Here is a 27,896-nt window from a genome sequence, read left to right on the forward strand (position 1 = left end):
GGATGCTTGTTGATATACTTGCTCATTTGCGCGTGACATTTGCGCATGCATTGGCTCAAATAACGCGGATACGATCAATTACAACGGAAGTGAACAAAAACACTCAGAAGAATTTTACTTTCAAGTCATTTCCACAGTCATAACATTCTCAATTCAAAAAGCCTGCTATTGCATGAAAATGCAGTAACCCAACGTATTAACACTTGACAAACGTCCACTTTATCCACAGTTTACGTTAACATAAAGTTCAATATAAACAAATCTTGTGCACCAGCTCTCTTCTCCAGTCTCAAGTTTTATAAAATGTTAAATGCAAAGGATTTCGCAACTTAAAATACTTAAAATAGAGTTTGCATAAGATAATATAGGCCTGTTATAAACGTCGAACTTATATGCACAAACGCATTAAAGACAAGACAAAATGAGTTGAAATTCTTCATTATCTTTTGTTTTAAATGCGTTCGGTTCATGTAAATTTAGATGTTTGAACTATAGGCCTTAGTCAACAATAGCTTTCATTACTGTATTTGATGTTCAAGGTCATTGCAAGCTCGTTACGAAACTGTTTCTATCAAAATCATGAAATGGTGTATCTTTTTCCATCAATCTCTCACACTTTTGTTCACAACGTTTCTATACACAAAGTAAAAGTATGTATTTAAAATAAAGAAGATAGAATTTAGCTCCGTCATTTAGTTCATCTCCTGTACGTAGTATGCCGTAATCAAAGGGAAATGACATGTGATCATTGATATGTAAATACTACTAGATAACGCATCGTAAAAGTAGCCCCTGATAAATGTTGAAGCCGGAAGTCAGTGCGTTTTTGCGGTGGTGGCTATTACTGAAGTACCCACTTGGCTAGTATAAATAGTACTTATATATGATAGAGATAAGTTATATTTCAAAGTTCTGCTAAAAGTCCTAAAGTATTGAGAGGTAAATTAAAAAATGGATTGTTCAAAGAATTGCCTTTTATACTGGGAGTCGCTTGCATGTCGAAAAACGGGAAAATAATAAAAACCGCAATGTATTTGGATCGTGACTTTGCTACCTTCGACTGAGGATCTTTCACTTGAAAATTATGTTTTGTTTGCTCTAAACATGCACAGCTTGCGGATGAATCCTCTATTGTCTATTGTCTTCGTGTAGATATAATAGAATCATCGAGACAGGATTGATATGATAGAATTCTAGTCCTGAAGAGTGTATGTCCATCGTGTATGAAATTGCTTGTTGGCGAGCTGTGAACTATTCTATATCTATTGACAAATAATATCACATTATAAGCTACTAACAACGCAGGTATGCAAAGACATTTTAGTTATGAAAACAAAACTACCAGACTGCTTTTTAAATATATTTGAATCGCTACTGTTAATGTAATCAACAAAACTCTGCATAAATTGATATCAAATCTCTACCAATGTAACCAGATTTTATTTGTAATTGGAGTTATGAACTAATTAGTCATGTTCAACTTATAGCTCTTATACATGGAAAATAAACATTGAGATATCAATTTTGTGAGTAAAGTTTTCCTAGATCTTTATTCTTGTCTGCAACATATCAGTGCTAGCTCAAAACATGAATGAGAACTTATTGTAAAACTTGAATGTTTATCACATGCATGAAGGTTGTCAATAACATTTCTAAAAAGATGTTTTTGTGATAAATGTTAAAAGGAAAATTCAATGGCAATATTTAACTAAACTTGACAAAATCCAATGTCAGAAACAACTACAACTTCAAAACAGATTAAAATGGCTAATTGAATAGGAACAGGACATGAAAGTCCATCTTGCTGCAAAGTTTTCCTAGATTCAATGTGTATGATGGAATTGAGCATTGTTCAACTACTCTCAAGTTAACAGAATTCAAGGCACTATAAAACTATGGTATAAAGAAACTGGTATCTTATTTATTGCATTAAAGTAGCATGCATCTTTGCCAGAGAGTACAAGTAACCACTTCTTGTAAACTATTCCTTGATGAGGTACATCTAAAGTCTTCAAATGCAAGTACACAAGCAGTTTTAAAGAGGCAATTATATCATCAGTCATAATGAGCCAAATACATCAGACTGATAATTGTAGAAAAAAATCTTGGTTTACTAGATTCCTTATTGCTTTAAAGAAATTTAGAAACCAAGCAATATTTTCATTGAACTGGTTGGAAACCTGGATAAATCTTTAAAACACTTGCTAACTTAAAAGTTGTTCAAATATCACTTAACAACATAGCTAATCATGCACAGCAGCCTATAAACACATTCAAGAAATTACATCAAAGGAAGCAATTTCATTGCAAGGAATAATGTGTCCACTATCATCAATGTCAAATTGTTCTATGCTTTGACTATGATTCTCCATCTTCAAATTTTATAATTAAATTACAAAAACTATAAAATGTTTACTAAGATTGCCGGCAGCAGAGAATAAAGAACTTCCACAGTAAGGACTTGTTCATGGTGTCTGCAACAACTGTTTTGGGTGCAAAAAATCCTAATCATTTTTGAAAGAGCTGCACTACTTCTCCACTTTTGACGATAACATTATTGTACTTAAGATACTGTGTAATGAGCAATCTTGGTTCTTTGTAAAGAAACCACGCCACGGCATCGCTCCCCGGCAAAGAATTAGCAAACGATTATATAAAATAGTATTATTAAATAATCATAAATTCTCATCCATGAACACATCACAATCTATGACCATTGGTAAACAAAGTGCCAAACGACAGAAGTGTAGAACGTTTGGTGACATTCGTAGTCCAAATTGAACGGTATATTTAGTGTTAAATCAATGTATTCTCTTCTTTATGGATTGCTCTAGAACATTCTATCCCTGAAACATCTTTCATGCCACTCGTATGACAAAATTTACTGAAATAAATCATATTATTGTACTGAACACACTAATATGCTTATATAATATGCAGTAAAGTGGGTAATACAGTAATGGCGGCCCTTGTCTACTTACGGCTTGAGCGATCCTCATGCATGCGTTATCCAATAGTCTTTACATATCAATTCATGTGATACTTTCATTCTTAGTATTGACACTGAATCAATTTATGGCGTTGGGTCGGTATATTATTGCAAGTGTATTTTGTTCTGTGAAACTCAAATTGTCAGTTTTCTGTATAAATGCAAAAGTATACAACATTTGGAATTGTTATCTCATATTCAAAAGTTTATTTAATGTAGCTATCGGCCTTTGCTATTATTGCTGTTTATTCTGCAGTTCATTTACGTCTTGAGACAAATGCCTTGCTTGATGCACAACCATGAATGATTATTCTTTATTTGGCTTGTAACTGTATAATGTTAAAATTATGTTTAAGTTTGGAGTACGTCTTTTTGTGGAGCATTTGGAGATGATGTGCAGCTTGTAAGCATTGCTCACCTATATTCCGAAGTCAATTATAGCCTTTTGATAAGTTCCACGTTATGAATGTACAGTATGTCCCGGAAAGCAATTGGCACCACAACATAAATTACGTTGTGAAAGTTGAGATTTTAAGGATGATAGATATATCTTTATGATGAAAGCCTCCATGAAATCAAAATGTGTATTTTTACATGTGCAATCACTGAATTGTGACGAAACTATTGTGCAAATATGAAAGGCTTGATACAAAAATGATGTTTGCTTGACTATTCTTGTAGAAATCTTAGACCATTACAATCATGAAGAATTTCATGCTAAAGACTTAAAACTTCGAATATACGAGCTAGAAATTAGCTATAGAATTCAGTTCAACTCCAGTGCTTACTGACCTAACTATGGTGAGATTACATGTCATGCTCCTGATCACTGTATTGCGCTGCATCAATTTTAAAATATTGGGTCAGTATGCTTGCAGTTGTTTTGTTTTTTTTGGACCACTTATATTATTTAGCACTGAATGCCATAAATTCTATGTTTTAATCCAGCTCTATTCAAATTACATATTAACTGCTCACTCTTGTATCTATATGTTGTGTTATATACATACTACTTTAAAGCAGTTTGTGTTTACCGATTTGTAAAATTTCATGCTTTCAAAATGCACCGCCAAACGCATTATGAAAAAAAAACCGATTTGATTTCCTAAAACGTAACTCTAATGTGAACCGGGTGAACATTGTTAGCCAGGAGACTTTTGCAAACAACTTTAAGATAACGTGCTTTATACTCTAATGCTGGCAGTTGGTGTTGCCTGAATTTACTCAGTTTTACATATACAGCTCAATACTACGTATTAAAACATAGGACCTTGGTGAAGATCAGTTAGATCGTGAAAAGCACAACATCTGGCTATATCGACTCAAAAAAATGGGGATATTAATGTGGTGTAGAAATTCACCTTGAAGATCCAAAGGGCTGGCTATGTATCAATGACCGATTTGTCAAGACAGTCACAAGATATTGCTTTTTGGGATAAATCAATAAATTTGAGTGGCGGAACAAAATCAAAGACACCTACAAGCATACCAATTCAGTGACGTAGTTGATCCAACGGCAGAACTCAAAATCGCATGATGAACTCTAATCTTACTGTATTTTTCACATTTGGTAATGGAATTGAATAGAAAAATGAATAAAACGTTATTAGTATATCTTAGATTTGTATTTAGAATTTGTGAATAAAAGATATGAATAAAAGTGTGTGAGTCTTCGATGGAATACATCTATAATTCAGGATGTAAGAAAGCAATTTTAATGTGTAGTCAAGAGGTTGCAATGACCTTGAACATCAAACAAAGTGAAGACCGTTACACATGTTGTGTTTGCCATAACATGAATTCAATTTCCTGAATTATGTGCGGCAAACTTCGGCGTCTGAATCAAATTCATATCGGCAAATTTAATTTGTGGCGGCGCGTGCGGTGTGACATTGTCTGACGGAAACTGATTCATAAGGCATACTTGAAATTTGCTGCAACAATACCTGAAGTAATTGGAATAATTATAACGCTAACATTAACAATATCATGGAATACTTTTCATGGTAATCATGAGTAATGCAATCTCAGTGAATTATTTTTAACATGCAATAATACACGCCAGGAAACATCGGTAAAGCTTGTTTTGACAAGCCCAAACTCTAAGGACGTCACTGCTTTTAACGCACAGGTAATGTGGTTTTGAAGTTAACGTCAATTGATAAAGAGCTACAGCTATGTATTAAAGAGTGATTTTATATGACCCATGCTTTATAATGTACAACACATAAAACTCTCCATAATATTAAAGCGGTCTAAATAGTTTGCTGTCACTAACAAAGCGTGATTAGTCAAGAACTATCATTAAGTACAACACAGAGCACTCTATAATTTTAAGATACTCTATTTCAAAAAGCTTGTTGACACAACACAAACAATAAGCGATCATTAGTTTGGTTGTCTTCTTTCATCTTTTAACAAGGCTATACTGATCACAACCCCGGGTGGGTGAGGCTCTCTAGTCTCTACTTTTTTATGAACTAGTCACCTTTTCAAAGTTTTTGAGTGAATTGATTTGAACAAATGTTTGTAGAATTTAGGAGTGGGTTATACATTTCAGCGTGCTACACGGTTAGCATGATTATTGTACATTTATTTAATCAACGGTCGCAAGTCATATAGGTTTTTAAATATCAAATAAACTTGCAATAATAATGCTTCCCTGCTGTAAGTTGATATAAGGCATAAACGCAAAGCATAGAAACATGACATGTAATCTTCCTGCATGCAATACGTAATTCAAGGTTGAATTTGACTTTTGGCAAAATATATACCAAATCAATGCTCAAAATTGACGAAGTGCTAACCAAAGCCATCGATGCATGACATGATCACCAAATCTTCGTCACTGAGCACTGAAGATGAACTAAGTCATTAGCTTATGCTATTTTTTACATTAAAAACTAGACAGTAATTTTCAAATTTGAGTTCAATATGATTCTTGATTATGAATTATTTTAGTGATCTTGTTGGTTTGGCGACAGGACATTAAAAACAGGAAATATGAAGTGGACAACAACAACTCCTAGGCAAACAGTATTTACGCACAAAGATCTTTTTCATTTAACTTGTATTTCGTCAAATAGTTATCTGCAACGCACGCAAGGAGATGCATCTTGATTTTTACATTGAAATTTCAATTTGAAAAATTAAATCAGTACTGTTTCAGTTAGTCATGCAGTCTTACCCTTCCCTCTCATTCTCAGTTATTACCTCAAATGTCAGTTAGCAAGTCATATCCCTCATTCCCTCAGTTAATAAGTCATACCATCACTCTCAATAAGTATGTTTATCATAATTGCTCTGTGAGTTGGTATCCACCTGCTCATTCTTGTATTTATGTTGTGCTGTATGTACATATTAAAAAATTATAAAATACTTTAAAAGCAGTTCAATTGGTAAGATTTTGAACATGACCTTGAACATCAAACACAGTCAAGATCGTTCCATACCTAGTGTGATGAAATGAATTTCTGAATAATGTGCGGCAAAATTCGGCGTCTGAATCAAATTAATTCCGGAATATTCAATTAACCTCATCGTTTGACTTTGACGTCGTGTTACGGAAACTCATTCAAACGGCGTACTTGAAATGTTATGAAACATTACCTAAAGTAATCATTTGGAACTGAATTTTGTTGATAGGGTCCAATTTGTCTGAAGCTTAAGCATCAATTTTTTTAATGCTTTGTTTTAAAATATTGGTATACAAACTAGTAAACATGAAATTGGAAGAAGGTATTATTAATGACATAAGAAAAGTAAGCACTAATTCAAAATTTAGCGTTGTGCTGCCAGATATAATACGTAATCAAAACAGTTGTTTAATCATTGAAGCATGAGGGATGACTTAACTAATATCTGCCAAAGTGCACTAAAGGATAACTGAAGTATTTTATAAAGTATATTCAAAACATATCTGTAATTTTTCTGTTTGACTTCCAATATATGACTCTTTATCATAGATTCATTGCAATAAAGTAAATGGTTTGAACCCAGGCGTATCGTTACATGTTTGTAACGATATTTCACCAATTCCTGTACACACAATACAATGACTTAAGAAACAGATAACAAATACGGCTAACCTGACGTTTACTCCTAATTTGACTCTGAAGATGACTACCGCTAAGGTTGTCAAAACATCAGTTAACAACAACAAAAACAGTCCTTCTCAGGACTATACCAACCTGGACGATCTACATTTACAAACATATAAATTCATTGCATGATCTATGACTAAAGCATGAATAAGTAATGGAGAACTTCAATGTAGTAACTAGAAATTTTATGAGAAAGACATCTATACAAACAATGTTCACATTCTCTTAAATTTTTGTGAGAGATTTTTTTCTTCACAAATAAGTGGTATGCGTTTGTTTAGAGATACATTTTACTCTTATAAGGAATTTGGATAGTATACGATTTCATGCATTCCAAACATCAACGTCAAATTTTTGTGAAAAGATTTCTATATAAGAATGAAGTTTCGTGGTTTTTATGATAAATTCATCACAATACTAGTATACAAGTTTAACTGTTGCAAGAATTAAGAGCTGTTTTTCAATCAGAAAACGAAGAACTTTTGTTGCATAAAAAAAAAGTAAAATATCATCTTTGGCGAGCATACAAAATTAAATATGACTTTTGGCAAGAGCAAAATCATTGTTCGAAATTGACGTAGTGCCAACCAAAATCATAAATGCATGAAGATGAACTATTGTTTGTCACTGAGCACCGAAGTTGAACTGAATCATGAGCTATTTTTAATTTTTACGTTAATAATAAATATTTTGGATACAAACAGTACTTTTTGAATTTCAGTTCAATATGATTCTTCATCTCTGATTATTTTAGTGATCTTATGAGTTGGGATAGGGACATTGAAAACAGAAAATATGAAAGAGGTAATAAGAATAGCTATATGCATATGTTTACACACAAAGATTGTTTGGTTTAACTTAATCAACAGTGCGTGCATGCTTAATTATTTTACTTGGGCTACGACTCAAAAAACGCTCTTTTAAGACATTCATCAAAAATATTTTCTGAAAGACCATTTTTCCTCATATAGCTCTAAAGAAATTTAACACATTCTATCCCTTTGTGTTATGTACGTTGAAAGTATCAGATGGAAAGTGTACGTTTTTGATAAGGCTTTTGTAGTTGATTAACATGAAGAAGCAGTGTGAAAGCCATATCCGACTTATTTCAACAAAAGTATGCAGCTTTTATTCAAAAAATCAACACACCGTACAACCTAGCTTTGACTTTGCATTTTGAAGGTGTTTGACAGTTGTAAAGTCAATATCAAGAGAAAGTTCTCCACTTTGTGGTACTTGATGTAATAGAAAGCTTTAATTAGTGAGTCTTTTCTTCTCAACGGAAATACTTGTCTTAGTTTGGAACAATGTAAAAAGACTGCTTATAATTTTCAATACTACAAATAGCACCAACTGAACGAAATTTTAGTCAGCTTAAGGGAGTCGAAGCAGTAAGACGAATCTCTTAAAAATTTCTTGAATAAATATTCACAATACAAACGTTAAAAAGTAACGTCAATAATTCTTTTCGGGTTAAACAAATAAGTATAATAAGTTAACTGTTGAAACTTGTTCTTTTAAACAGCGTTACCATGCATTTCAAAATCTTTTTCATCACTTTGGCCTGCACGATATCTTTGGCTTCAGCAGGTACGTTATAATGAATCATATTCGACTTATCTTTTTGTTTACAGGTTTTGTAGAAAACAAGGTGGAAAATGAAAATATCAGATCTTAAACTGGCGGAAAGTCGACATGAATCTTACTTTATTGTTGCATACTGCTCAAATATAAATATTTTGACTAGTTTCCAAAAAAGATATAAATATGTGTTTTACCTGTATGCGCTGTTGTCTTTGAAACGGTTAAGACAGTTTCAAAACAATGAAAATTAAGTTTGGGACTTTGGAGAAGGCAGCAGCATTTTGTCAAAGAGTTGGCCGTTCAATAAAAGTCAATAAAATAATATTTATATTATAAAATTTGCGTGACAGTGCGACATATGAGCGCTTAATGGAGGATGACCGGTTAGTATGGTGCCGCTTTATTCAGTCCAGTCTATACTTATATTTTGTCTACAATTTTTTTCCAGGCTGGGAAAAATTACAGATCATATTTGCATATCTTCCAAGGATGATGGATACGGAGAAATTATGTACTGTGGTGAAACTTCATCGAAATACAAGACAATTCGATTGGAACATACAAGCGGGAAAATTGGATGCCGTGCCAACTCGCAATCAAACTGGGGCTGCTCACATGGGGGACAAATAAATATGATTATTACAGGTGAGAATAAGAAACTTTGTTGAAATTTGGGAAAAACTAGTCTCTCGTCTAAATACAAAAGCCGACTTGATTGTTCGGTTTGTTATTGTTTATAATACAAACGTCGTCTCATCGTTTTAGATTGGAATCTCCTCGTTAAAATAACGTTGAAAGCCTTTAAAAAAATCAAAATGAAAGAAACTGCTTTAAAAGCGCTCATTAATTTCGCATTGACGGATAACTTTTGTCTTTCATGTTCGAGTTGCATTATTTTAGCATATTTCATCAGAAGTCCTTGCGGTGTAAACACATTTTAATTCGATTGCCCTATTGTTTGAATATAGCTGCGTTTGCACAACAGACTTATACATGACCTAGAACCGACCATGCAACTAGAGTAAACGGATTAAGACTGAGCTAGGACTGACCTTGTAGGCCATTTCAGGACCAGCATTGCATTCGTAGTCCTAGTAATACTGTCCAAGATCAGTATGTGGAATAGGTTTTCAAGTGTAAACGTATTTTCTCTCTTAGGGGCTGCTCACATGAGCCAAGTAGCCGGGATTCAGCGAGGCGTTTAATCATTTTGGCAAATGGAAAAGATTGAATACTTCACATCAAAAAACTTACCGAGCAATTTCTAAATGCTCTGACTTTGCAAATTCACAAAACCTTTAATATGAAAACAAATAATTTAGCTTGATTTGAACATTACGACTAAAATGACTTATGACGCTTAAGAAATGATGTAAGTTTTGCGTTTACAGTTTTTACTCCTTTAAACCTCATCTTTCAATGACTCAAAATCATTTCACACCTCGCTGAATCCCGGTTACCGGGCTCATGTAAACAGCTCCCAGGCGAACCAAGTTATCTCGCCAAATGCTTATAATGGATCCTATACAAGAGCATTGAATATTTACCCGGCAAAAACTATGTAGGCATACTTTTTTTCAGGGAAATGTAAATAATTGACTCGATATGTTTCACAGCCTGTGGCTATTTATTCGCTAGGCATATAAATATGTTTTCCTTTTTCTTTGCAATTTGATTTTTATGTGAGTTTAAATAGCTAGATTTCTTGTGCGTCATACCGTTATTCAATGACCCAAACAACATAAAAGTTGAAGAGAGCGACTCTCGGAAGTGCTCTCGAATTTCTTCTGCTACTAAAAATGTTATTTTTCAAATTATAAGTTGTTCCTATTCGGAGGTTTTCGAACGTACGTTACTTTAACCTTTGCGACTCAAAATTTAATGAACATCCGCAACAATAAAAAACGTATCCTAAATGTTTGAACCATTTTCATTTATTTCAGACGTACACAATAATCGAATCTTTCCCCCGTCGAGTGTCTCAGTTGACTCCTATTTGTATTATGATTTGCCTGGATTCAACGCGGGTTCCTCGTACATCGATTTTACCTCACCATCTACTCAGACCTTTTATCGGTGTTCGAAACTCAGGATCTGGTACGGAGAAGATCTGATCAATAATGGCGAAGGCGACAATCATGGACACACTTGTATGCGAGTTTATATCCAAAAAACTAATTAATATTTTAAGTCAATGTAGTTTCTATTCATGGCAAAATATTAATAACTTTTTTGTTTTCTATGTTAATTTTTGCGAGTTCTTCAATAAAAGCAGTTTGTTCTTATATTGACTATGGGAAATAGTTTCCTTAATTCTTAGTAGTATTGAGTGATAATGCCAAACTTCAAACATCATTTTACAATATGTGTAAACCATTTGCTCCTTTTAACAGAAACATATCATTTCTGCAAACCAAAGTTGATGAATTGTCCACTTATTCTTTTTAAGTGGTAAATAAAGCAAATTTATGAAACATGGCTAGTCGCGCGCACTACCATCTTAAAGTTTACAAAAATAACAACACTCGCTCAACACTTTTGGCGTGAGTTTGCTATTAGTTTAAGGTAAGAGGCAGAACAAAATTTTGACAAATTGACGAGAAAAAAATGAAAAAATATCCGAATGCTGGCCAAAACCTGATCTGTGCATTCACAAATAATGTCTTCTGAGTACTATTCCCTCTTACGATTTAGGAATTTCTCAATTTATTGACAGTTGTGAGCTGTGCCGGAAGGACCACATGGCACATGCAGCATATGCCGCTGTCTCAAGCTTATGGAGAACTCGCGCTTTACTGCAGACTGTACCACACTCATTTTTACAAAAGCATGCCCATATTCGGCTGGGACACGTCTATTTTAGGCAGTTTCGCGTTTTCAGACTCATCTCACACATAGGGGCCTTACAAATATGGACTCCTAACCCATTAAGGACGCTAGGCTTGGCAGTTGACGCAGGAAAATATGCATAATCTCGTGCTTGTAGTATGATATCCTGAGCTGTTGCGCTGAGCAGTTATTTAATGCTGTTCAAAGTAATTTTTGCGGGTAGCCAAAAGCACATCCGACCGATTTCCACATCTTTGACCTCTATGTCCGAACTGGATGTACCATAAACAACGTAATTTTCAAAAATTGTTTCGCTTCCTCGTATAATTGTTTAAGCCCGACCTTTTGATAGCCATCACAAACATGAAGGATATTTTTCTTGGTCGAATAGTTCGTTAAACTTGAAGCAACACAATTGTATTTTGGCTATCTATAATCTATGCACAAACTGGTCACTGTTTTTTGATGATTAAAACATAAAGGATAAAGCGAATAAATATATTTTTATACGAGTTTTAAATGCAGTCTTAAATGTAGTCTCTTTGATGTAGATTAACTTGAAATCATAACAATAATAATCAACACTCATAATGCATGTGAAACAGAGGGCGACGCATTGTTTATCTAATTCTCTGCTCAATCTGCTCACAGTTCTCCGTGTCGCTGTATTAATTAAATTCATAAAGCAATTAAATCTGTTTTCCTTTCGAAACTTACATAAATGACGAAATTATTGATAAAATTTATGCATGGGTCATCAAAAGAACTTTCAAATAGGAATCAGGCAATTAATGTTTACATTTTAAGAATTTCCATTCCCAGATTATGCTCACAACTAATTAGTGATCTGTACACCCAAGTAGAGGGGGTAATCGTTGAGCATGAGCATTCATTTCGTTGCATGTTTTGGAGTATGTACAGCTTTATTGGCGTGCTGAGATTACCAAGGAACCGATACTAAACATGAGCACTTAGCAATATTTTCTAAGGAGAGATGCATATCTAATCTATACTATGGAATGAGCATTAACTGACGTTTTTGTCTTTATGAAGGACACATAAGCTTAAAAAATTTCACCAATAAGAGTCCATAAAGATTTACTGGAGAATCAGTCGCCATGTTTCGTTTTGTTGTCAGTCAGTTACATCAATTACAACCTAATTTATCGATTTAACTCTGTTAAATTGAACTCAAACTTAAAGAAATCGTTATGAAGCGTAAAAATATAATCATGAGAAAAGTTCTGTAATTCCATCCTTAAGAATTTTAGGTCGAGAGGAAACTTCAGTGACATGTGCCCTTGCAAAGATATATGTCATATTTTTGTGACTAGTTATGCAACTCAATGCTTTGTCGACGTAATTTAAGTTGGAGTTTTGCATTAAACATAAACGATTTGCAACTGTTTTCTTCATTACAAAAAAATATATTATTTAAAAAAGAAACTTCTCAACAGTCAAAATGTATCAATATTATCAATCAACTCTAAAGTCAAAATATCTTAGACTTGCTGCCTGACCTAAAATGCCTATTCCAGCAAAAAAGAATTTATTTGAAACTTTGAATTTAGGTGTGATTTCTATCGTATCGATAAAAGTTTTCAAATTGTCAAATGTTCCATTTTATGGCTGTTTAAACCTGGCAATAGTGCTCCTTTTAATTGACCTTGCTGTCCTCCCATAAGTCTGGAACGACAGAATTCGGCTAGACTTTATGCTTCCATGCGCGGGCAATATCTGTTGAAAGGAGCTGCCTTAAACCACTCGTGGCACTTTAAGCTTTCTGCATATAAAATTATTACTTTTTGCTAATGAGAACTTTCTATAAATGGAGGTTTTTTTAGTTTCTACAGGCTTCTCGTGATTTTCGTGAAATTTTTCCAAACTCTTACTAGTTTTAAATCCTTAAGACGTTCTCCAAACTGACAAACGCTATTCAATTTATACCAATAGATACACATAAAATGTGGATGAAAGTATTGCCTTCACTAACTTAGTCTTCTAATCTCTTCTTATCAAATTTAACATGAAAACATGTGAGCTATCTTGTTCCGGTCTGCTGACGCGTCAAAACAATAGTTTTGATAAATTGTCAAAACAATAAGCTTGTGTCTCATGGTTTGAAAAAACTTCACGGGCACCATGAATCGCCAAAGGACAAGCACAAGCTTGAATGACCTTTGCTAAGTTAGTGCATTACTGAAATATTCGTTGAATAAGTTTGTCAAGTTTATTTATATCATTAAGATAAATCGTGTCAGATATAATGCAAACGTATAAGTATTACTACAAGTATTACTCAAAAGTGCCATCCTTCTCTGTGCAACTTGTAATCATCAACTTCCTTATTGTCACATAAAAGCACTTTCTTTTGTCATGAGAGTTACATATGCTTACCTTTTTTTCTGTAGCTTGTAAACTTCAACTTCCTTTATGTCATGCATGACTATAAGGACTTCCTCTTGGTCATAAGATTTACAAATGCTCTGATTTTCCATGTAGTTTGTGAATTTGAACTTCCTCGATGTCATGCATATAGCTTATAGCTATATCCTCTTTCAATAGTGTTGATAAATTGTCAAAACAATAAGCTTGTGTCTCATGGTTTGAAAAAAATTCACGGGCACCATGAATCGCCAAAGGACAAGCACAAGCTTGAATGACCTTTGCTAAGTTAATGCATTACTGAAATATTCGTTGAATAAGTTTATCAAGTTTATTTATATCATTAAGATAAATCGTGTCAGATATAATGCAAACGTATAAGTATTACTACAAGTATTACTCAAAAGTGCCATCCTTCTCTGTGCAACTTGTAATCATCAACTTCCTTATTGTCACATAAAAGCACTTTCTTTTGTCATGAGAGCTACATATGCTCAGCTTTTTTCTGTAGTTTGTAAACTTGAACTTCCTTTATGTCATGCATGACTATAAGGATTTCTTATTGGTCATAAGATTTACAAATGCTCTGATTTTTCATGTAGTTTGTGAATTTGAACTTCCTCGATGTCAAGCATATAGCTTATAACTATATCCTCTTTCTCATGCGCATGACACAACATTTGCAATTTTTCTGACTATAAATAAGAGCAATTAAAGAACATTTTCAATCAAACGGATTCAAAGCAGGAAAAAGTATCTTTGAAAAATCTTAAGAAAAACAGTTACAAAACTGACATTGAAAGGTAAAATTTTAATCGAAATTTTTGAATTAAAACTAACGAATGAAGCTTTTAAATTGAATTGTGCTTAAAGATATCTTTGTGGAACAATGCAGAAGCATTTATGCAGAATGTATTTTAATGCATCTTCAAACGAAGTTTGGAGAATCCTAAATATTTTAATTTTAATTTAGTACTGAATGATTATGTGTTGAATTAACAATAGTAATTTGTAATTTGTTTCAGCGACATCATGATGCTCAAAATTATTTTCTTCACTTTGGCAATTACAACATCCTTAGCATCTGCAGGTACGTCAAAATCAATAGTAAAATTTTTCTTTCGTTTTACTGTAAACACACTTTTTCGAGAATAATCTCACGATGTAATTTATAGATGGTAGTAAGTTATTATTATCCATATGAAAATAAAATTTAGGCACTCATATTTCTCTAAGATTTATGCTGGTGTTATTCTTTAATCTCAGGTTTTATGTTTGTTTTGGGCATCAGCGTGCAGAAATATATAAAACTCACATGAAGCTATATGGTCCAATCTATAAAACCACGTGAAAACGCTCTCAATGCTGACTGAGCATTCAGTCAACATGCATGGTAGTCTCATCCCCTTGAAGGGTGTTAAGTGCTATTGAGCGTTTTGAGAGCTTTCTTCGAACAGCTCTCAACATTTTCTTTTGCACTCAAGAATGTTGAGCTAAAGCATACGCACAGAGCGATAAAATAGCTTCGGAAGATATAGAACTTGAATTTTCACTTGTCACTTAACCGAATATGCAGCTGTCGATACGCGTTTGAAATGCGTCGTGAAATATTTTATACCATGATCATATGCATTATCATTTTAAGGCTCGACGTGTTAAGCGCGTTTGCACCAGTTTGCACACATCGCTCAACATCATTTAACAAATGCCTGACAATACTGAGCGCATGATTTTATAACTGTCAAACCATCCTTTATAAACTTTGACTTGTTCTTAATACAATAAAGATTTAAACTGTTGATGATTATTTATGGAGGTATTCGACAGAGAATGGTTTTATTTATGTCAACCACTTTTTACATTCAGGCTGGAACACAATCGCGTCCAATTTGTGTGTAAAACCCAGCAATGATCAGTACAAAGAATTTACATTCTCGGGGTCATCAACCTTCATAATTGCAGTGAGATTGAAATATGTCAGCGGGAAAATTGGTTGCCATTATACGACAAACACGAATTGGGGTTGTCATGGGTCGGGCAAAACAATCAACATGATAATCACAGGTAAAAAGATGAAACTTTTCTAATATTATATTACGTTCGTTGCTTTTAATTAAAAGATATTTTCTACAATTTATGTTATTTACTTAGTATTTCAAGATTTTCTTAAGCATGCGTGCGTTGGAAAATTTTTCTAATTTTTTACAGCATTAAGTACAGAAATTCAAAATCGATTGTTATTTGTAAAGAAACAGATCATTTGTGCCCTTTAAGGCATTAATAAGAAACGGACGTGACAAAATATCAGAGCAAGCAAACTTTGAATTATGCAACACTTTTTAATCACTGCATTTTATAGACTACACTTCGTCATAGATTCATACATGCCGTATACATCTATTGACTATCTACGAAAAGCTTGTCACGCATACGTCACAATCTTTGTCTCCGCGTAAATTCTACCGCTTTATTCAAAGTTAATTAACTAGAGAATTTCAATTTGCAGACATCTAATTAGTTATGCAGCTTTAGTATATTTTGTTATACTTTGTGCCGTAAAATTCATTTTATCAGGGATGATGAAATTTAATATTGCAGAACTGAGTTGGAAGCCGTTCTAGTGCGCTTGAATAAAACAGAATAAATTTTGCGACAGCTCAAACGGACGTGACGTATGCAGGGGCAGGATTTTCTTCAATATTGCATATAGTCCCATATCACAGACATAGGTATGGGCTTATGAAGTTGAGAGGAAACGCGCGTGACAATGGATCAGCAAAGAAAATAAAACGACTTTAATTTCTTTGTATGAGTATACGGGTTTGGACTAACTATATAGGTCCTTTATACGGAGAACTTCAACTTTACTTTTTACTTAGTTGTACCTTCTTAGCCTTGCACCTTCGAGAAATTGAAAATATCACTTGAACAAAGCAAGAAACAAACGGAATCAGCATGTTTAAAATCTTTGATTTGTTTTCAGACACGAGAAACAAACGCATTTTCCCCTCACCAACTTTTGTCACACCCGGCACTGGTAACTGGTATGAATTACCTGGATACACAGAGAACTCATCATCTCTCACATTCGATGTGCCAGGCTACAAATGGTTGTACAATGGTCAAAATTCAGAGTTTGGTACGGAGAAGATCTGGCAGGCTATACAGAAAGCGACAATCGTGGACAAACTTGTATGGATGTAGACATTTACACTTTATTTTGAGTTCTTTGTCGTGAATTTATTGGGAAAACTTAATTTAGTTTCTAGTTATGTAAACCTGGAAGGGCGTTCAAAAAATATATTCTCTTGTAATCTTATTTAATTTTGGCTAGTGTGTTTTTAAAGGAGTTTAATTTGTAGTTATTATAAGAATTCATTTTTAAGGAGACACGTGCTCCCCGAGCAATACGGTCTACAAGAGTAATCCAGACATTTTTTGAAAAACCAGTTGCAGCAATCCTAACCCTAACTTTAACCATAAATCCAACCCTTATTTTAGCCATAGCCCCAACCTTACACACTTCTGGAAGTCTGTTAATCCTTTTGCAAAATTAGCGTAAAATTGTACTGGGATGATATTAGAGACTTTAAGTTTCACTTCCGACACCGATATTAAAACCAAATGACCAGGGGCGGATCTAGGATTTTTCAAACATCAGTCATAAAACGTCGGAGGCGCTCCGCACCTGGGGGGGTCTAAGGCATTCTCCTCTGAGAAATTTTGAATTTCAAAGCCTTGAAAATGCCATTTTTAGCGTTTTAAAGCAATACAAAATGTATTTTGTGGGCATCGTTTTTGCGTATAAACAACACATTTTGCTTACCTTGTTTTCAAAAAATGAAGTGAACAATACTTGAATGTTTTGCCAAATATTTAGGCTCATTATCATGCCAAATATATGGCTCATTAGCATGTCTAGGAACGTAAAATTTATTTTACAATAATGCTATTCAAAACAGATATAGTCTTTAAAATTTCTACCAAGTTGTCAGGCATAGACCCCCTAGAGACCCCCATCAAACCTCTATGTAATGAGTTAAGTTAGAAATTTGGTACTACAAGTGACAGTTCATAGATATAGAAAAGCTCAGACTTCAAACCATGCAAGTTTATTGTAACCCTTTACCCATCTCCACATCAGTGCCAGCAAATTCACCTTATGAGAAAAAACTCAAAATTTTTTTCTGCCAAAGATTAAGCAAAAATTATTGGAGTGAAAATTTGCAGTTAAGGACAGCTTAATGCCATAAATATTTATTAGGCATTTCACTAGACTATTATCTCCTATAAGTATATGCAAGGTGTGCTATATAGCAATCACTAGTATCATTGTATTTGCAAATACAAACAGAATGTAACCAACATGTCTTTAATTATATAATTACATGAATGTTAAAATTGGTTCATGTGTCATGCTTACTGGTTATGATAAATATCTTTTCATATGATCAAAGCTCGTTTAAATGTAAATCTGAAATAATTTAGATTAGAAATTATATTGATCATCAGAAAAATTACCTAGTGATCATGAAAAATACTTTGCTGTTTTGCCAAATTTCAAGGTTTATCTGCACATACATAGAAAGACATTTTTACTTTATAGAAAATGCTTTTCATACACCAATAGCCTAGTCCTTTGGAATTTATGGCAAACAATCTGGTATGAGCCGTAGATTAACACACCTTTACATCTCTACATGAGGTGTTCAGTTAGAAAAGGGGACAATATGTGACATGGGACAACATTTCATCCATGTGAAATACTCAGGTTTAATACCATTTCAGTCAAATTGTCAAAATAAAAAGCTTCATGGATCAGAAGACTCAATATCACAGGTTATAGTAAACAGCTTCTCATGTAATCAATGTTAGTTTTCTCAAATCTTAAACAATATGTAGTATAACTGTCCAATGATTGAATGATCAATGATCATAAACTGAAAAGCCCCAAACATTTGTTTATGATAAAGTAAATAATAGTATGGCGCCTTATGGCTACAGATTTTTTGTCCATTGAAATATATTTGCAGGAATGTAGGATTTCGCTGCCATATAACGGCCACGATTTCCCAAGCACTAAAGAAATCATAGCTAAAAGTCTATCGGCAACAACAATTTTAGAACCATCAATCTGCTTACCATACGCCATATTGACATAAATCGCATCACACACTCGCATAAATTGACTTTGATATATTACATTCATGCATACACTTCACTTGTCCTTTACTTACGATTTTGGATGTAAATTTCTGCTGATAAAACTCAAAAACAATGTTGGCTTTCTTTTGAACATCAATGACTGAAATGTCGCTCGCGAGATCGTCTTTGCCAAGCATTTACAATTTATCCATAAATTTTTCACCCTCTTGAAAAAATTCCCAGTTTGGACAGCAGTATTCATGTCAATATATCAATTGGCTAGATTATAGAATACCCGTCCACTTACTACAAATCCAATTTTTAATAGATACGCGGATGCGCGGTCAGCAGTTAACGGATGCGCGGTCACAGTTAACGGATGCAGTTAACGGATGCAGATGCAGTTAACGGATGCAGTTATCCGTTTGTTATGCGGATGCAGTTAACGGATGCGCGGATGCGCGGTCAGCAGTCCATACACGGTTATGCGGTCAGTGATAATTAAATACAAGAAAATTCAACGTCACTGCGAAGTCAATTTATAGTTGATATGCGGATATGCAGTCATCAAAATCTTATATTTAATTTTAACATAGGCAGAGCCATATATACAGGCCAAGAATAGCTATTCGGGGCTTCCAATAGGCTTTACGCTTCAACACAACATCTGAATACTCATAACATATATTTTCTTTAAATTGACTTTATGTTGCTGTTTCTAATCCTTCAATTTTGTATGAAATATTTACCTTTCCTGTCCTTCAACCGTTTTCTCCATTCCTTCCACTTCCGATTGATTCCTTCCTTGTCCTTATCCAATTATCGGCAATTCTCTCACTCCTGTCTTCTACTGCCCTCTTTCTACCCCTATACCCATTGTCCTTCTACCCTATGTCCTCTATGATATTTTCGTTTCCCAAATTTGCTCTCATCAATTTGCACCCTTACACCTGGACCACCAATTTTTTCTCTGCATTCAAAATAGTTCAACTCGCAAATTTCCCTACAAAAACGTCCCAATCAACTACTGTATTTCCACTAACATCTACCTCAAATCTCATTGTTTCCTGTTTAACATTTCTACACCACCAATATGTCAACTTGAGAACTTCTTCCAACGTTAAATTACTGCCCTCAAACCAACTACCTTTCCGAATAGATAACTCAATCTTATGTCGTTTACCTCCTATTTGCTTTCTACATTCCCATTTACAACCGTCCGACCTATCATCACACTCGACCAATTTCATAACGCTATCACAACGAGGGCATAGCCGATTACTAGCGATCAACTTCCTTTCCATTAGCCAACTTATCACACAATTTCTACTGGTAAGTACGCCGTCTTTAAGCTTGTCGTATGTCCAATAAACATTTCCTTGGTTTGCTTTTCGTTGATAACTTCCTATCCATTCGCCGCATTGCGTTGCAACACTTTCGCATTGTAGCAATGATAAATCTGTTTGAATTTCTTTTGCTTTTCCTTCCTTGCCGCTACTTGAATCCCAACATTTTCTTTTCCTCAGCGCCATACATTTTGCGTATTTCATGGTATTAGTTTGCTTATTGCTGGCTATTTCCTTTGCTAGCATTTGTAGGCAACAATCATATTACAAATTATATGACGCTCCTATTACATAACTTCCTTAAATGAGTCATTATTCAACTACCTGTTAAAGTTATTCAAAGACATCGCCTCACACATTACAAAATTCCTATGATACACTAACTATCCAATGGTATCGAAAAACAACAAAATTCTTTGATAAAATTTTAAATTTGGAGAGTTTTTGAAAGCGCATTTATTATTACATTGGATATATTCTTAATTATTTTCTTTGCAAATATGTTTGTAATTGCTTTTTAGAATCAATCTTTAAAAAATATAGCTTCAACTAACTTTCTTTATATAGGTACTAGTTTTCTTATGTTATGCCTCGCTCTTTAAACTCGTCACTGCGTATCCACGTATCCGCGTATCCACTAAAAAACGTAGCTTCAACTAACTTTCTTTATATAGGTACTAGTCCTCTTATCTTATGCCTCGTTCTTTAAACTCGTCACTGCGTATCCACGTATCCGCGTATCCACTAAAAAACATAGCTTCAACTATCTTTCTTTATATAGGTAATAGTCCTCATATCTTATGCCTCGCTCTTTAAACTCGTCACTGCGTATCCACGTATCCGCGTATCCACTAAAAACGTAACTTCTTTCTTTCTATATAGGTACTAGTCCTCTTATCTTATGCCTCGTTCTTTTTAAACTCGTCACTGCGTATCCACGTATCCGCGTATCCACTAAAAAACATAGCTTCAACTATCTTTCTTTATATAGGTAATAGTCCTCTTATTTTATGCCTCGTTCTTTAAACTCGTCACTGCGTATCCACGTATCAGCGTATCCACTAAAAAACATAGCTTCAACTAACTTTCTTTATATAGGTACTAGTCCTCTTATCTTATGCCTCGTTCTTTAAACTCGTCACTGCGTATCCACGTATCCGCGTATCCACTAAAAAACATAGCTTCAACTAACTTTCTTTATATAGGTACTAGTCCTCTTATCTTATGCCTCGTTCTTTAAACTCGTCACTGCGTATCCACGTATCCACGTATCCACTAAAAAACATAGCTTCAACTATCTTTCTTTATATAGGTAATAGTCCTCATATCTTATGCCTCGTTCTTTAAACTCGTCACTGCGTATCCACGTATCCGCGTATCCACTAAAAAACATAGCTTCAACTAACTTTCTTTATATAGGTACTAGTCCTCTTATCTTATGCCTCGTTCTTTAAACTCGTCACTGCGTATCCACGTATCCGCGTATCCACTAAAAAACATAGCTTCAACTATCTTTCTTTATATAGGTAATAGTCCTCTTATTTTATGCCTCGTTCTTTAAACTCGTCACTGCGTATCCACGTATCAGCGTATCCACTAAAAAACATAGCTTCAACTAACTTTCTTTATATAGGTACTAGTCCTCTTATCTTATGCCTCGTTCTTTAAACTCGTCACTGCGTATCCACGTATCCGCGTATCTACTAAAAAACATAGCTTCAACTAACTTTCTTTATATAGGTACTAGTCCTCTTATCTTATGCCTCGTTCTTTAAACTCGTCACTGCGTATCCACGTATCCGCGTATCCACTAAATAACATAGCTTCAACTAACTTTCTTTATATAGATACTAGTCCTCATATCTTATGCCTCGTTCTTTAAACTCGTCACTGCGTATCCACGTATCCGCGTATCCACTAAAAAACATAGCCTCAACTATCTTTCTTTATATAGGTAATAGTCCTCTTATCTTATGCCTCGTTCTTTAAACTCGTCACTGCGTATCCACGTATCCGCGTATCCACTAAAAAACATAGCTTCAACTATCTTTCTTTATATAGGTAATAGTCCTCTTATCTTATGCCTCGTTCTTTAAACTCGTCACTGCGTATCCACGTATCCGCGTATCCACTAGCTTCAACTAACTTTCTTTATATAGGTAATGGTCCTTTTATCTTATGCCTCGTTCTTTAAACTCGTCACTGCGTATCCACGTATCCGCGTATCCACTAAAAAACATAGCTTCAACTAACTTTCTTTATATAGGTAATGGTCCTCTTATCTTATGCCTCGTTCTTTAAACTCGTCACTGCGTATCCACGTATCCGCGTATCCACTAAAAAACATAGCTTCAACTATCTTTCTTTATATAGGTAATAGTCCTCTTATCTTATGCCTCGTTCTTTAAACTCGTCACTGCGTATCCACGTATCAGCGTATCCACTAAAAAACATAGCTTCAACTAACTTTCTTTATATAGGTACTAGTCCTCTTATCTTATGCCTCGTTCTTTAAACTCGTCACTGCGTATCCACGTATCCGCGTATCTACTAAAAAACATAGCTTCAACTAACTTTCTTTATATAGGTACTAGTCCTCTTATCTTATGCCTCGTTCTTTAAACTCGTCACTGCGTATCCACGTATCCGCGTATCCACTAAAAACATAGCTTCAACTAACTTTCTTTATATAGGTACTAGTCCTCTTATCTTATGCCTCGTTCTTTAAACTCGTCACTGCGTATCCACGTATCCGCGTATCCACTAAAAACATAGCTTCAACTATCTTTCTTTATATAGGTAATAGTCCTCTTATCTTATGCCTCGTTCTTTAAACTCGTCACTGCGTATCCACGTATCCGCGTATCCACTAAAAACATAGCTTCAACTAACTTTCTTTATATAGGTAATAGTCCTCTTATCTTATGCCTCGTTCTTTAAACTCGTCACTGCGTATCCACGTATCCGCGTATCCACTAAAAACATAGCTTCAACTATCTTTCTTTATAGGTAATAGTCCTCTTATCTTATGCCTCGTTCTTTAAACTCGTCACTGCGTATCCACGTATCCGCGTATCCACTAAAAAACATAGCTTCAACTATCTTTCTTTATATAGGTAATAGTCCTCTTATTTTATGCCTCGTTCTTTAAACTCGTCACTGCGTATCCACGTATCCGCGTATCCACTAAAAAACATAGCTTCAACTAACTTTCTTTATATAGGTACTAGACCTCTTATCTTATGCCTCGTTCTTTAAACTCGTCACTGCATATCCACGTATCCGCGTATCCACTAAAAACATAGCTTCAACTAACTTTCTTTATATAGGTACTAGTCCTCTTATCTTATGCCTCGTTCTTTAAACTCGTCACTGCGTATCCACGTATCCGCGTATCCACTAAAAACATAGCTTCAACTAACTTTCTTTATATAGGTACTAGTCCTCTTATCTTATGCCTCGTTCTTTAAACTCGTCACTGCATATCCACGTATCCGCGTATCCACTAAAAACATAGCTTCAACTAACTTTCTTTATATAGGTACTAGTCCTCTTATCTTATGCCTCGTTCTTTAAACTCGTCACTGCGTATCCACGTATCCGCGTATCCACTAAAAAACATAGCTTCAACTAACTTTCTTTATATAGGTACTAGTCCTCTTATTTTATGCCTCGTTCTTTAAACTAGTCACTGCGTATCCACGTATCCGCGTATCCACTAAACAACATAGCTTCAACTAACTTTCTTTATATAGGTACTACTCCTCTTATCTTATGCCTCGCTCTTTAAACTCGTCACTGCGTATCCACGTATCCGCGTATCCACTAAAAAACGTAGCTTCAACTAACTTTCTTTATATAGGTAATAGTCCTCTTATCTTATGCCTCGTTCTTTAAACTCGTCACTGCGTATCCACGTATCCGCAGAATTAAAAGGGCGCCTTTAGAAATTGGACGGGTATTCTATAATTGCTCCTATCAATTTGTAAAAGATTTCCATAAATTCCATCTGATTGTAGTTTAGTTTCTATCATGCTTATAAAAATTACTATGAAACGATCAAACATTCAATTCAGACAGTGAGCTTGACTATGTTAGTTCAGTTGGCTATCAGTCGAAATCCGTCAATCCAATCACAATAAAACAAAAATTCAAATGAACCAATTGTAAGATAGCAATTGGACTCCCTTATACGTCCGGCCACCCCTATTATCAGTCAACACCATTCCCAATGAACTCTTCAACAACTGGAAGGCTAACCATTGAGTTCTATAATAACTGGAGGAAACGTCAACAAAATTAGTATAAATTATTAGCGCGCGGCCGCGTGGTCAAAAGGCGGATTTTGGTGGTCAAAGTCAGCGGAGAGACGCGGGCTCATGAAATAAAATTTTTGTCGCCCACCCTGATTCGACCACCACGATTGCGAGTATAGAAAGTATCAAAACTATTTATTTTCCTAACATAAACACTTTTAAAACTTTATTTATTAAACTGCCAACTTTTGTGGTTTGCGGATGCTGAAATAGCGACAGAAAAGGGAACATTTCTTGACTCCGGTAAGTAGCACAGTATTAGTTTTACTATTTTGTTTTTAACACGATACTTGAAGAGTGTTTTTACTACTAAGTTTTAATTTAAAGTTATTTTGGTCCAGTCTTGTTTGTTCTTCACTTAATCGCTCGCCAGACGTGGCGAAGCTGTCAATTTTTATCGAGTTTTGCATCCATCTTGTATCATGATCAAGGCATCAAGCTAAACTCTCCTGATTTGAATTGAGTTTACCTCCCAAAAATGGGGCATAATTTGTTCATGTTTTTTTTTGAAAAGATGAAGGGAAGGTTGTGTTGAAATTGAATGCAGTGCCATGCAAAATTAATGAGAACTATGGTATATGTTGTATAATAAAAATAACTATTAAACTGTTTGCCTGCTCAATTTGACTGACTGTATAGTGTAGACAATTATAATGGGATTGGTAAGTTGGATTTATGCAAACAGTATTAAAGTACTACTTAGCGTTTCTGTAAATGAAGTATTTATTGTTATAGTAAACAGGTTACTACTTCAAAACCAAGATAAAAGTAGTGTGTTGAATAATGTGCTAAGATTTGTTTCTACCTTGAAATTTTTGTTCAACAGTAGCTTATGATTATATCATTAATATGCATGAAAAATTAAACATATTATTGTCTCATCTCATCAAATCCATACTTGGTATGATTCCAGGTGATCCACAAATTCACATCGGATGCATTGGTTACAATGAAGTTGAATGTAGAAGAAGCAAAAATAGATGGCAAAGAAATTCTTTGTGTCTTATGAAGAATTAGTAGAAATCAATAAAAAGAATTCTCTAAACAAATTGTAAACAAATTTAAATTTGCTCATGGTCAAGCAACCTAGTCAAAGAAGCAAAGTCTGTCTTCAACATGTGACCTTTCCAATTATTTAGTTTCTTTGTACAAAATACTATTTTCGAGAAACTTGATTTGTAAGTCCTTCATTAATATTTTTTTACCAAGAGATAAAAGGAACTAATTCAAAGGCTTGATGTAAAATACAAAGATTTACCAAGTTGTTTATCATTTAATTCCCAAATGTTAGTTTGTACATATAAATAATTAGTATTGGTAGCTGTAAGTTGTTTAAGCAAAATAGAAGAGTAGTAGTGCTCGAAGGGGTTAGCATTTTTGAAAAATTATGTCTTGTTCATGACATATATTACAATTTCAAAAAACTGTAAGTAATGCACAATAATATCTATAGAACTTGATAAATTTCTTCACCTACACTGTCAAATAACTATTTTGCCTTCATGCAGCAATAGACAGTGTTTTTGTCAGAGAAACCAATGCACTTTAGTTTCCAAGTTTGTAACTTCAATGGAAAATTAATGTATTCTGTTCAGTAATAGATCCAAGATTCTGCCAAGCTGTTTACAAAATACAAATTACCAAGCAACAGTGTCATGGTGTTTTGAATTTTTTTCTTTTTTGTAGCTCTTCTAGTTCAACATACTTTCTTTATGAGTTTTCAGTAGATTTATCAGGTAATGACAATACACTTATGATACTTATCCATGGTAAACTTTCAGTTGACTTATGTCGTAGGACTGAAGCAAACATTTTCTCGCTTCCTTAGGAGCATTTTTACACAGATTTATCCATTTGAAGCAAGAAAAATAGGTGCACCAAACTGTCTACAAACAGTCAAACACACAAAAGCATGAAATAATGTATAAGTTTGACGAGATTGACAGGTCTAGTAAAGAATGCCGTTTGATTTTCACTTTTAAAAGGCTAAAATGTCATAAAATAACTTAAATGTTACATCCAAAATATGCGTTTCTCTACCGTCGATCTTCTTTATTTTGATGTGTGCCTGTACTGTGTTTTTTACGCAATGCTGAAGCATTATTTTCACATGATATGCTGTCGGTATCGTAATTATTTTTTTTTCTCACTTGTTTTCGTTCATACAAACAGTATTAGAAATCAGGAGGGAGTGAATATTGAAAAAAATTTTTAAAGTGGAAGTTTTGACCTTCAAAATCCGCCATTACCGCCATGTTTTTGACCACGGGGTCCAGGCCCCTTTGCCCCTCCAGGTTTTATAGAGCTCAATGAGGCTAACTTGGACGCCATCTTTGAAGCCTGCATGAGCACCGCCATTGAGGGTACGGAAGCGAAATACATCACTTCGAAATTGCCGGATTTTTTGCAAAAAACAGTGGTCTTCGAGCCAGCTTAATGTCTAAAAACCTTAAACAATGTTTGGACTTTAATATAAAACAAGTTTCAACGACATTTGTACATGTTTAAGCTTCTTTTTAGAAGGATGAAAAGCGAACTTTGTTTTGGCACGTGAAAACATGCCTTATAACTTGAATACAAAACTGACACCTCTCGTTTTTTTTCATTAAAAGGATGTAACACACACTTGTCTATCCTTAAAATATTGTTTGAATCTTTAAAAATGAAGCTGTCAGGGCAAAAAACGCTGTTTTTCGGTAATTTTTGTGTTTCCGAGCAAAATTAGCTCGCCCCAGTCCTTTTTGAAAGTTTAGAGCATAAACAAAAAGAAAAACACTTTGCAAAATATTTCAAAAAGTTAGCAAAAAAATATTTTGAGTTAGTTTTAAAAAAAACTGTCATGCCATATTATTGTGTTATCATTAATACAGGGTCAATACTCACTTAAAAAAAAAGACAAAAACACAATTGACACTCCATATTCATAACTTTTGAAACACTTAAGTAAAAATTGTAATACAAGTATGAAAACGATTATTAGTCTAATATTATAGAATCATATATTTTCACAAATATGACCAAACATTTTAAACACACATCCTAAAATTTAATATATTACATATACATTTATCATCATCTGTATTACAAGAAAAAACTAATTTTACAATCAATATGATATACTATAAAATTTTGATACAGGATATAGCTTTGCTTGCTTTATAATCATTTTAAAACCCTGTTTAAAACCACTGAAGATGAG

At 34.2% G+C, this 27,896-nt stretch overlaps 1 protein-coding gene and 1 long non-coding RNA gene across 2 annotated transcripts; both read left to right on the forward strand.

The window, feature by feature from the left end:
* Positions 1–1,294: 1,294 nt before the first annotated feature.
* On the forward strand, positions 1,295–27,523 carry LOC124448366. The gene is made up of 3 exons (XR_006949037.1): positions 1,295–1,305; positions 1,957–1,963; positions 27,373–27,523. It is a non-coding gene; the product is annotated as an uncharacterized LOC124448366 (long non-coding RNA).
* On the forward strand, positions 14,482–17,214 carry LOC124448362. Its single transcript, XM_046999370.1, has 4 exons — positions 14,482–14,693; positions 14,916–14,980; positions 15,757–15,954; positions 16,874–17,214. Exons 2-4 carry the CDS (start codon positions 14,923–14,925, stop codon positions 17,092–17,094), a joined length of 477 nt encoding a protein of 158 aa, XP_046855326.1. The 5' UTR covers positions 14,482–14,693; positions 14,916–14,922; the 3' UTR covers positions 17,095–17,214.
* Positions 27,524–27,896: the final 373 nt, after the last annotated feature.

This window comes from Xenia sp. Carnegie-2017, unplaced genomic scaffold, assembly GCF_021976095.1.
Source record: "Xenia sp. Carnegie-2017 unplaced genomic scaffold, XeniaSp_v1 HiC_scaffold_23, whole genome shotgun sequence".
NCBI classification, from domain to species: domain Eukaryota; kingdom Metazoa; phylum Cnidaria; class Anthozoa; order Malacalcyonacea; family Xeniidae; genus Xenia; species Xenia sp. Carnegie-2017.

Bases quoted from the DNA above. Each gene is read 5' to 3' on its own strand.
- LOC124448362 (XM_046999370.1), top strand. From the start codon at position 14,923: ATGATGCTCAAAATTATTTTCTTCACTTTGGCAATTACAACATCCTTA. The intron at 14,981-15,756 runs GTACGTCAAAAT...TTTTACATTCAG, and splicing joins AACATCCTTAGCATCTGCAG to GCTGGAACACAATCGCGTCC. The intron at 15,955-16,873 runs GTAAAAAGATGA...ATTTGTTTTCAG, and splicing joins AATCAACATGATAATCACAG to ACACGAGAAACAAACGCATT.